Source organism: Haliaeetus leucocephalus, unplaced genomic scaffold (genome assembly GCF_000737465.1).
Source record: "Haliaeetus leucocephalus isolate CR32 unplaced genomic scaffold, Haliaeetus_leucocephalus-4.0 Scaffold517, whole genome shotgun sequence".
Lineage (NCBI taxonomy): Eukaryota > Metazoa > Chordata > Aves > Accipitriformes > Accipitridae > Haliaeetus > Haliaeetus leucocephalus.
In genome coordinates this window covers 8,196,317-8,208,638 of record NW_010972953.1, presented here as the reverse complement: position 1 = coordinate 8,208,638, position 12,322 = coordinate 8,196,317, and the positions used below count along the sequence as shown (strand labels likewise).

Below are 12,322 nucleotides of genomic sequence, written 5' to 3'. Positions count from 1 at the left end.
GGCTAACATCTACCTGAAGAACCACTACTGCAAATCACTCTGCCCTTCACGGACAGGAAAGGTAAAGATGCCCAATATGAAGTGCGCTGTGGGCATGGCCACGTTGGCTTTCCTTGTTTAGCATTTTCATTTTTTGTGGGGGTTTGTTAGTTGGGGTTTCTTTTGTGTTGTGTTTGGGGTTTTTTGGGTTTTTTTGGTTGGTTTTTTTTTTTGGTTTTTTGGGGTTTTTTTTTGTTTTTTGGTTTTTTTTTTTTAAGACCTGCAAGCACTAAATGTTAAATTAATTAACTGGGAAAACAATGATCAAATAATCCACTGACTGTTCCAGGTCTGAGGCCATCAAGTATAATTTAAGAAATCTGACCCAACTTCACAAGCTGTTTCAATGGAGACAAGGTAGTTCTAATTTTTTGTAAACTGCTACGTTTTGAAACTGGAAAAACCCTGAAAAAGGGTTAGACTAGAAGCAGACTTTTACAAACTATCCAGGACTAATAAAACCAAGGGCCTGATTCTTCCCAACAGTGTACTCTCTTCTCTCTCAAGTCTTCCGAGACCCCTTTTTATAAGTTGAAAAAACTTTAGTTCACCCAGTCCCCTTTCTGAAGGCACTAAAATGCCCAGTAACTAGTTTTGGGTACTGATCATATGACTGGAAAAATAGATTTGTGCATAGAAACTGTACAGATTAACTAAACTGGATTATATTCCCTCAGTTTTTAATGCAAGTACTTAAAATAAAGCTTATTTGGAGGAGAAAAAGCCTTTTGCCCCACCCATATAAATATTCTTAAATATTTTTAAAGACACTATTGTTACAGCTCTGCCAACAAACTCAAGCAACTGGTTACCCGGTGCTTTAAGGAAATCATTGCTACAAGCAAGAATAGACATTATTTAAGTGGTTCTAAAACCACAGCTAAATAATTTGCCTCTTGCCTATCTGGAGATTCCCCTAGTTAGGTTAACCTAACTTTTCTAGGTAGCTCCTTGGTATCAAAAATGTCTATACACCCCAGCATACCAAGCCACTGCTCTCTTTTGCTCCAACACTTTCAAAAGTACTCCTGATGGAAGCTCAGAAGCTTTTCAGAAGTTGATAGACAAGAACTAATCCTATGTTCTCTATCATGCAGGTAGAGCATAACTAGCAGCCAAAGAACAGGCTAACTTCTCTGTATGCAAGATGCTCAGTACACAGCTTTGATCTCCTCAACACAGCATTCCAAACAAAGTGGAAAGATAAATTGCAAGCAAGTATAGCAGGATAAAAACTAGTTTCAAGACTAAAAATTAGGACTACTTTAGTTCAATGCAATTCACCACAGACATGATATTAGTCAGAACACGTACACTCCTTTAAAGAAATCAGAACTGAAGTGTCTATGCACTGACTGTAGCCAAAAGCTTTCTGTTTTGTCAAGAAAAACGACACAAGAGACTCCTTACATTTCCAAAGGAAAAACTAATCTTGTTGCGGCATCATGTGCGAAAAGTTAATCCACATGCTTATCTGTGGATTAGCGTATTACAAAGATATTAAAGCCTCTCCTGTACAACTGATCCACTAACATGGAGCACTTAGATCAGACAATTTATTTGAGCTTTGGAAGGAAGTGTGTGTGCTGGTTCACAAACATTGCACAAGGTTGCTCTTACTTGATGCACAATAGCTAGAACCTGCCTAAACACATCCACAGGAAGAGTTTGTTCTACATTTAACAAAGTAATTTTATTCATTTAATTTAACAGTAATTTATTCCTTTGCACTGAAATAAAACCAAAACTCTGCCTTAAGTGCATCCCAGTCTTCAGGGCAGCAGTTTCCAACACACTTCCCACTCAGATCAAGCTCACAGAAAAGCTCTGCAACAAAGACCTGATGAGAAGTACCAGATCAGCACAAGCTCTTCAATATGAACTTTATCAGAAGAGGAGGCAGAGGAAATTTTTCTTCTAACCAAAAGCAGGACCCGTCACAGCTGCTCATAATGGGCTGCATGCTTAGACTTCCTCAGCTATACAGCTTTTCTACTTCTCCTCTTTCCAATACTTTCAAGAGGAAAAAAATAAGCAGAACATATTTGCTCCTACTCCTCCAACTGGAAACAACCTAAATACCTGAGAGCACAGTAACAGCCAGCAAACCAGCAGAAACAAAGAAAACAGGAAACATGGGGAAGATTGGAATGCATATTTCATACCCTAAGAACACCTACTACCGCTGGCTGTTCAAGGGGGAAATAAAGTGATAAATAAAATATTAACTAACAGGCTGGACCTGCTGCCTTACAGGAAGAATCATTTATGCTCAGTTCTCAGTTTTACTGGGGGAGTGGAGATGTCAGTGACTGATAACTGAATAAACAGCAACACCAATATATTTTGTCAAGCTGCTCATCAACAGCTTATGAGGTTGTCTTCAGCAGCTTGCAACCTCTTCCTGCTGTTCAAAGCGGAATGCTCCATGCTGAATATCTCATCTCAGCCAGAATCTCTGGGAAAACTGTATTAAGTGAGATGGTTTGGATGTTGATACCAGCAGCATTTCAACATAACTGCATATTAAAAATTCTTGCAGATAAGTTGCATACTGGCTCCAGTATTTGCATGTTACAGGGCAGAAGTCACTCAGTAAAGATTTGCATGAAAATAAAGTTCATTGCAATGGTTTTTCCAAGCTGCCACAACCTCATGGATGCACGATATTAAGAGTAGGAAGAACTCCTCTCCTGTGATCTCAGTGTTGCTACTGCCAGCACTGAGCAGAACAAAAAAGAGGAAAGAGCTCACCCAGAAGAATGGGGAAAAAAATCTGTAATTGCAATTGATTTTGAGTGAAAATGCACAAGGATGAGTTCAAGATCTCCAGTCTTGATAAAACAGACATGAAACTTAAAACAAGGTGTTCTTATCCTTTTTGGTGTTTGGTCTACAGGTACTACCAGCAAAAAGTTACACTAATTCTCTACCTCAGTGGTTCAATATATGGAATTTTAAAACCTGATTAAAGTAGGGTTCAACGTGGCACCTTAGAATGTGCGTCAAAGAATTCTTTCAGAAAGTAGTCCGGATCCAGGAACTGGTTAAAAAGTGAGCCTAAGAAACATCAAAAATTACTGCTCGTGCACTTGTATTCAGTTCTCCTGAGTACATGCATTACGATACTATCTTCAATTATACACTTGAACTATTTTTAATCACAGGACTTTTAGCCCATGCAGCATTTCACTTCCCCTTTTTCTGTAGAAGTTAAAGCCACACAGTAGGGAATTTAAAAAGAGAAAAGACCATCCGCTGCTAAGACAGCTGAAAGCTCTCCAGAATTAGATTTCCTTTCCTATCACAAAATTAACGCTTATACGACATCCCCTCTTAAATTCAAGTTGGGTATGCATTTTCTGCATGCCGAATTTGAAATGTCTGAAGGTACGTCAGAATAATGCCATGGAAACAGGTACTGATGCAACGGATACTCATTCCTTGAAATTAAAATGGAAACACAACCACCTCTCAGAGGCTGCTGTGAAGATTTAAAAAAAACAGAGAAAGAAGTAATCGTGTATCTTACACTTACACAAGCTCTGCAGGAAGTTCAACAGGAAAATTAATGAGCAAGACTGCATGCTCACTGGTGCTAAGGAAGGAAAAAAAATGAAACTGTACTCGAAGCAAGGAGGGCAGAACTAAAATTTGGTCCGCTCTTCATTCTTTCTTCCTTTTGTTTTTTTGCATTTAACGCAATTTGGTAGATTATAATCACAGAAATACATTTTGAAGTTGTGTTTTAAATTTATAAACCTCACTGACGAGAGACTGATGTTTCTGTTTTATGAAAGAAGTACGGCCCATTGTGTATTCCTACAGGTATCTCCAAATTCCACGTGTGCAAAAGCCAATCCACTTAGGGGTTCCTCCCCACCCCATAACAACCTTGCTGTCTGCTTCATTTCCAAGAGACAGGCCACCTGAGCATATTCAACAAGTCCTACTACACTTCGTATTATCAGTAATTCCATGTAACCATGCAGATCGGACAATCCAGAGTTAAAAGAGATCCTCTTATTTCTGTTTAAGATCTTTCAAGTGAAACAGCATTGATGAGTTTGTGTGATCAAAACTGTTCTCAAATTGAGGTATGCCAAGCAAAGTTTATCTCAAATTAAACAAGTATTTCACATCTGAAAAATCCTTACAAAATACCTCTACTCACCAGTTACATTTCTTCTGTAGCTGGCATCAGAACTGGCATGCTATTCAGTTCCACAATAAAGAATGGCTGAACCTGGAATGCTCCTATAGCCTAGTAAGCTGTTCCGACTTCTCTGCTCCTTTCAAAGTACTGCATAAATGTACAATCAGGAAAAGAAAGGTCTTGACACTTCTGGCTGAGAAAAAGTGCAAGATGAGCAGGTGCCATGAAGGATTCAACATGTCCAAGTATTTCAAGCTTGATCTGCAAATCTGTTCTTCAGCTTTTGCTACTTCTTTGTCTAGAATCAACGTATCATGCCCTCCACAAAAAAAAGATTACTAAAATCCAGCGGTTTTATAATGGGATCAACTACAACTGCCCCTTGGTTTAATAGCAATTCTCTCTCAATTAATGCCTTCTAAGCATTATCATGTTCAATAGAGAAATGATCCAAACTCATGATATGCCAGTTTTGTTGTTATTTTCAAGATAAAATTATTTTAGAGATCTACTTGGACACATTTCTTAAGAGCATTCTTAGACTTTGAAGAAGTGTGCTGCAAGTCCTTTGCTTTTTCATGGGGGCGGGGGGAACAAACATACCTGGATTTAATTACAGAGGAAAAACTTAAGTGTTCAAAATCTTTTCTGCTTCCAGCATCCCTAAAATAGCATCCAGTTTTCTTTTGAAGCCCAAGTCATCTTTATTTTCAAATTGATTTCAGCTGTAAGAACCTATGCCATGCTCCTCTTGGACATGGACAAATTTAAATTTAACCTTTACCTTCAGCACTTGGAATCTCTCCATGGTAATGGCAGATTTTCAACAATATTCCAGTGATCAGGTCTGTGGAGCTCATCTCCTCCCTCCTCCCACCCCAGCCCTTTAATCTTACTGAATGAAATTAGAAAGAAAGTTGTCTTACCGATAACTCCAAGGTTAATGTCCCTTGCGAACCCCACCTAGCAAGTCGACATCATGACATGTCAGGTCAGCCTCAACCACGCTTCCCTGATAGTCAGGTAAAAGGAAGGAGTTAAAATACAAAATTGACACTTGCAGATTTCTGGACATCAGAAAACGTGATGCAATATATTCTGAACTGTCTTTCAGAGCTTCTGGTAACCTCCAAGTTGTTAAAACACTTCTTCAGAGGGATTCTCCTGTTCTAAAATTTCAAACGTTCCTGATCAATAACCAAATATTGCAGATCCACCTTGACTATTTTGTTTGAGTGAGAAAAAAAGCTTAAGATTTCCCTTTAACACAAATGATTTCCCCACCACCACCACCACTCTACACATTTTATCAACTAATATATGTTCAGCTTAGCCACTCTGGGTTTCAAAAGACATTTTAAGCCAATAGACTGCAACAGCGTCATTCAAATTCTAAGTTAACAGAAGCTCTAACTTTTTTTTTTTTTCTTTTTTTATTTAGAAAAAACAGGAAACACAACTTGGTACACTCTTTCTATAAGGCTCTGATCTACTTAAGTAGTTCATGTGAATGACAGAATTCAATCTGGCAAACCTTCACTGCACAAGCAATCCTTGATCACACAAGTACTCCAACTCGAGTCATGCACGATCAAAGATTATTCATGACAGATTTGTAGGATAGGGTCCTTGCTGTTCTACGTATGGGCCACCATCATTTTTGGATAACAATTAAGTCTTACCGAAAATACATACATCTGCATTAGGGTCTACAGGTCTAGATGTTCAAACATGGTTTACTAAGAGGTTTAAGACTTTTTGATCAATACTTCACATTTATTTTTCTGCTAGCCTTATAATAAGAGTGCCTTCTGTATTTTTTTTCTGTGTAGTTCAAAATACAGAAATGGGCTTCATGTCCTAATGCAGAGGGGACAAAAAGTAGTCAGGTTTTCATACAGAGTCACCAAAATCATGTGGTGATTTACTTATTTTGAAAGGTTTAAGCAATGCAGATGTCATTCTGTAATAAATAGACTACAGAAGCTGAGTCCTGAAAATAAACAATTGCTACAGAAAATTAAACCTTTAATGCTTTGAAAAAATGCAGACAATGTTTAATATATTAGTAAAATTAAAAGCTGAGTTTAGTAAACTGATTTTGTTAATAATGTGAAAGTCTATAATAACACAATAGCTGTAAAAATCTTTTGCTCAAGTTTTGGAATTGCTAGGAATCTGGCAACATACTTATTTTTAAGTCAAACACCTTATCGATAACAGACATTTAAGCAACTGCTATAAATGAGTGATCAAATGATTACTAAAATCCCATTTCATGGCTCCTCCTCCAATGCCAGCAGGACACTCATAAAAGTTTAATATTGGTTTGCAAGTTGAAATCCATTTTCAACATGTTCTAGAAGAGGATTTTTGCTAAGTTATACTGAAGAAATGATCAAAACAGTGCACAAGAGTAAATTTAAATTTATTTTTTGTTTTGATTATGTATCAGAATTGTGCTGAGAAAATAATGAAAAATTCTTCCCTTGAGTATCTGTCATCAGGATGGTAGATTTTTCCACTGTGCTACAATATCTTTGTTCAATAATTTTTTTCAATAACTTTGTTAAGTTCTTCAAGTTCAATATACACCACTACTCAAGTAAGTTGTAGTACGCGTTATCTTTAAGGATTCAGTAAAGCATTGCTGCAAATTTAAATGATGAATTTGAGTATCCATAAATCACGTAAATCGAAGAACTTGATATATCTTGTAAATATAAACTTTTACTGATTTTAATTTTAAATTATAAAAGTGTATAGCTCACTTCCCATATTCAATAAAAATATTAGGATAAATGGTGATTTGGCCAGAAATAAATACAAGATGCAGCTTTACAATTCTTGAGGAAGACAATTTTAACATTTTTGTTCCTTAGTTTTTTTGTAAACATTATAATTGAAGCATTTCACTTCCTCCCCACACCCCCCATAAGCATGCACTGACACTTCACCTCTCCTGGGCTGACAATTTAAGCATGCAGTATGTGAACACTATCTTTCTTGCACAATGGAGAGTACTTTAAATTTGATTCCAATTAAGCTCCCTTGTAACAGATCCCCTTTGCAATGATTACTGAAAAGCAAATACTTATTGGGACTACAGGGTTCTGCTCAACACCACACAAGCTATGTAATTACTATAAAGTCATACTGATAGGACAGCAAATCCTTGTATTAAAACAAAATTACAAGCCAGATCCTTACCACAAGTAAAAGCCTGAAACATATACCCAGGCAATACCCCTCTGACTTCACTGCTCAAGTAAGGAACAGAGAGGACAGGATTTGGTCCCATTAACTTTATGAAGAAAAAAAAAAAAAAACAAACCACGAAACCAAACCAAAAAGGGCTTTAACATACTAAATGCTAATTTTAAAAAGCACTTTAAATTATTTATGAGTAATTCTATTAATTTGAAAGGAAGAGCCTGACACTGGGGCAAACCCGTTTTTGAGAACCAGATAAACACCCTCACTTCAATTCAGATCAAAACTCAAACCATGCAATCGTATACCAGACCCACAACAGTAAAGCGTGGGAAGGCTCATCTGTTTACATTCTGACATAATACACTTGAGAGACACCAGACAGGAATAGAAGACAAAGGGAGGAGTATGACCACTGAAGTTTAACTTCCTCAATAGTCTGTGTTTAGAATGCTGTAAATCAAGTATGAGCAATGTATTTGATTTGGATATTTAGAAGTCCGGCAATAGTTTTCTTTAGGGAAAGTTTAAATCCGTTTGTTTCTCTCTTTTCTTGAGAAGCAAATGTTCTTCATTGGGGTACAGAATGGCTCAGATGCAACAGAAGAGTAATGTCATGACTTGCCAGTTAAAATTGACATCTGGGAATGTCCAAGACAAGGGTCAAAGCAACACATAATACCCCAATAATGTAGCTAGTAATGCCCCCAGAAGATATTACTTATTTTTTTTAAACAGCCTTTATTACAAGGCATGAGAATTCTAAGGCAAATTGTTCATCATGGCAGAACATCAAATTAAATGTCAAGACAGAAATAAGCAGAATATGGAGAGTATGTTTGTGTTATCTGTAGCAAGAAGTTAGTTTACTGTGCCACAGCATTTAATTTATAATTCTCATTCCTAGTCAAATATTATCTTAAATTAGACTAAGATGCTTGAGATCAAAACCATTTCCCTATGTGTTTGTACACTGAATAATACACAATGGCTGGTTCCTAACAGAATAGCCTCTAGAGGGACTCCACAGTACATAATAAAAAGGAACAAAATTAACACCATTGTAGGCTCTGCTTCCTTCTCCACATTACATTAGAATATTATATTTAAATTAGATCTCTGAATGTTTGGATACATTTCAACACTTTTTAAAAGAAAAAAAATTTCAAAATTAGATGCTGGTAAGTTACTGAACAGCAATTAAACAAAGAGTGCCCTTTGGGCTATCTGTAATTTCTCCTAGTTTTCAGTCTGATGTCCACAGTGCTACATGTTGGAAAGCACAAGAAATTTTGCATGAATTTGATCACTCACATAGGCAGTTATACTTTGAAAACAGTGTTTTTCGCAAGAATTACCAATGAAATAATGTTTTAGGACACAATTGAATTTGAAATAGGTAATGTTTTGAATAGATTTTTGAGTTTTATTGAAATCTTACATGAACAAGAAATTGGAAATACAATCACATCAAGGAACAAATTGCCACGGCTTTGACGTTTTAAGCCAAACAAATTTTGTAGGGCAGATTTTCAAAAAGGTGTGAAGTTATAACAATTTAAAAACACAGTTAACCTACTTCTAGGAATGCAAAACATACAATCATGTTATTTTCAATACAAGAAAACTTAATTTGTTGTAATTTCTTAAAACTACTAAGACAAAGCACTAGCTTTTACTTTTATGTACAGCATACTCCTATGTAGTCTATCCCAAAAAAAAAAAAAAAAAAAAAAAAAAAAAAAGAAACTGTCCAAAACCAGAGGTTCTGCAAAATCATGATTGAACAGTGTGCCATTCCTGCTTTTAAACTGCTAAAATGAAGCCTAAAATGATAAAAGCATTGAAACCCCATATGGAGTTCAGGAATTCTGCAAGCCCAGTAATGTCCAAGTGCGTTTATGAAAAAAGAAAACTAAGAGACTCGAGTATATACACAATAGAGTGATTCTTCAGCCCAATACAAATGGCAGCCAATCGCTACTGAAGGATGAAACATTAAGCCAATTTTGTTTTGAAGGATGTAGAGCTATAGCCAATTCTATGTTTCCAATATTCTCAATCCCTCCTCACTTGTCTACTTCCACTGTTGCCCATAAGTATCCTGATAAAATTCCTGGTTGTCATTATTGTAACCATAGTTACCGGCATAGTCACCACCTTGCTGGAGCGGCTGTTGAGCGATGGGTTGGGAGCCCCAGTTCTGCTGGTTGTTGGTCTGACGGCGCTTGGAATCAGGCTGGTTGTACCCATCTGCCTTTCTCTTGCCTCCTACGTTGCCCCCACGGTTGCCCCTGGCTCCACGAGCACCGCGTCCTCTCTGCTGCTGTGCAGGACCCCCTCTCCCACCCCTGGCTCCTCTTGGCGGTCCCATGGGTGCCCCCCTCTGTGAATATCCAGCTCTACCTCTTGGTGGTGGTGCTCCCCGCCCCCTAGGTGGTGGAGGGGCACCTCTCCCACCCCTTCCTCCTCCTCCTCTTCCTCTTATAGCATAGCCATCGTCATAGCCATAATAGGGATCTTCATAGCCACCACGGTAGTCATGATAGTCATAACCATAATAATCATCATAATAATCTTCATAGCCATAGTAATCTGGGGGATAGCCATATCCACCTCTCCCTCCACGGCCTCTGCCTCTAATAGGAGGTGGCATGCGAGGTGGAGGGTAGTAATAATAGTCTTCATACCTATTAAGAAAAAGAAACATGCAATTATTTATCTTCAAAAGTCTCCCAAAATAAAGTATAAATTTCCCCTTGTTGATTAACAATACATAACATAGAAGAACCTGAATGACTTTTCTCCAAACTAGCTCATTTTACAGCAGAACTTCATTCTGCAGTATTACAGTAGTGAAGAATGAACACTCACGCAGTACTTCTGGAAGCCTGTCTGGCAGCCTGACGTTCTTTCCTTTTCTTATCCGGTGGCTTTGCTAACACTATTTCAATTTCTTCCCCTTCTATCTCTTTCCCATTCATTTCATTCATAGCCTGTATAAAAATTAGAAGAGAAACATCTGAAAATTTGTTTCCATTCAAAAGGAAGCTAAAACTTACTGAAAGAAACCAGATGGTTAGACTGCTCCAGGCAGAACTATGCCATGTGCTTCATTTCTGTACTACTTAAACAGAAAGTTACGTATCATTCTTTCAAGTCCCACTTTATTCCCAGTTACAGTGAAGCAGCATTTGGAAAAAAAAAAATTCTCTTTGTATCTTAAGGTACAAGAATGGGATTGAAACATATTGAGCGTTATTTTTAAAAAAATCAGACATAACACCATCCCTTTTTATGTTCCTACATCCCCTAGAAATGTTTCAGAAATACACTGACAGAAGTTCTCACTATTCACACTGACATGAACACTCACTGTACTTGTAAGCCACGTAGAGCACATGCACACAAGAAAAAAAACAGTATTTTTTTTTGTGCTTCCTAGCTAGTTTAGCTAGTTGAATGTGCTACATGAGTGCCTCTGAGGAAATAAAGTATTTCTGAGGATGCATACTTAAGGGGAAGAAAAAAAACAAAAAAACCCAACAAGACAAACCACTGAAACTTGGTGATCTCACCAAGTGAGGCAAGAAAGTTTTTCCTCCAGAATTTTTCCAAGAAAATTTTCCCAAAATTTTTCCAAGAATTTTTTCCTCCAGAAAAGTAATGCATTAATTATCAAATGCATGCACAAAAAGAACTTAATATACATACACAGAGTATGATTAGAACTAAACCCCACAATTCTTTACCTGGCATTATGTGCCTTGCATTTAACATTTCTGGGTATTAATATTTGCATTAACAAAGGCTTTACATGTCTGTACAGCTACATGCCTCAAAAACATTAGAGATCATGAAAATTTATTTTAAAGGAGGTATGCAACTAAATAGACACTGGAATCAATGAGCCAATTCCATGCATTCCACACATTAATACCATAATGCTTTCATTAAAAAACAAACAACACACCCATATACAAAAATATCTCACAAAATTCATAAACCAATTTAATGGCCATAAATTAGTCATGGGGCAGATGTGGTAGTATCCCAACTTGTTTCAGAGATGAGCATTAGATATGCTCTGCTGTACTGCATTTGATCTATCTTTTCTCATCTGCTACAAGTTTTCAGTTGCTCAAATCTAACAGAGCATTTAGAAGTACGGTCTACTGGCAAGGGACTGGAGAGTGTTTAAAGACATACTATAGTAAAACACGTCAGGAGGTGTTGCAGACTTACCCTTTCTGTCAACAATCTCCTACCTTCTCCTGGACATGGTCTAAGCCTATTCAAATTGACTTCAACTTCATTAAATATGAGTGACAGTCATCCTAAAGCCAAACTCATGAGTATTCTAAACCCTATTTTGGTGGGTAGGAAAATTGTAAGCGATTAAATGGTTATAAAATTATTAATAAAGGATGAGTAAAGAGCCTTTGAACTGTCTATGTAGCCACATATACCACATACAGTATACTTGCTCAAGACTCCCAGGTGCAAAGCATTTCCTCCCATAAACTGTGGATTTAAAACACAGATGGAGTAATTTCTATAGAATTCAACCCACTGAAGTACAAACAGCAGATATTAATGACCTTCTCAACTGCTCTTAGATACAAAGGAAGACACCTTTGAAGCTTACAATAGAGACCTCTGATGTTTAAGAAGTCATTTAAAAGAAACCTTCTAAGAAGCACATAGAGTTAAAAATAGCTAATGCATTAAGGGAGTTGCTAGTGCCATTTTCCTCCCCTTCACAAGGCATTTTTTTAATTACCTTGCAATTTCTATTCAATACTTTTGTCACTCCAAAACTACACACAGCCTTTAAACAGGGGCCTTTGAGAGACAACTGATACCTTCTGACAGTGTTTCCTCAGAAAAATTGACTAGGTTGATTTCCCCCCC

At 37.1% G+C, this 12,322-nt stretch overlaps 1 protein-coding gene across 14 annotated transcripts in view; it reads right to left on the bottom strand.

The window, feature by feature from the left end:
• The window catches only part of HNRNPR (heterogeneous nuclear ribonucleoprotein R), a 48,863-nt gene that overhangs the window by 13,392 nt on the left and 23,149 nt on the right, over positions 1–12,322 (bottom strand). For 8 of the 14 annotated variants that reach the window (XM_010576278.1, XM_010576273.1, XM_010576274.1 and 5 more), the window contains 2 exons: positions 10,283–10,404; positions 8,812–10,098 (listed from right to left, as the gene is read on the bottom strand). In XM_010576278.1, the coding sequence (XP_010574580.1) occupies positions 9,486–10,098; positions 10,283–10,404 (735 nt within the window). In that variant the 3' untranslated portion in view covers positions 8,812–9,485. Of the gene's footprint in view, positions 1–5,036; positions 5,208–5,256; positions 5,365–8,811; positions 10,099–10,282; positions 10,405–12,322 lie in introns of those variants that run through there. The other 6 variants (XR_774915.1, XR_774916.1, XR_774917.1 and 3 more) reach the window with 3 other exon arrangements.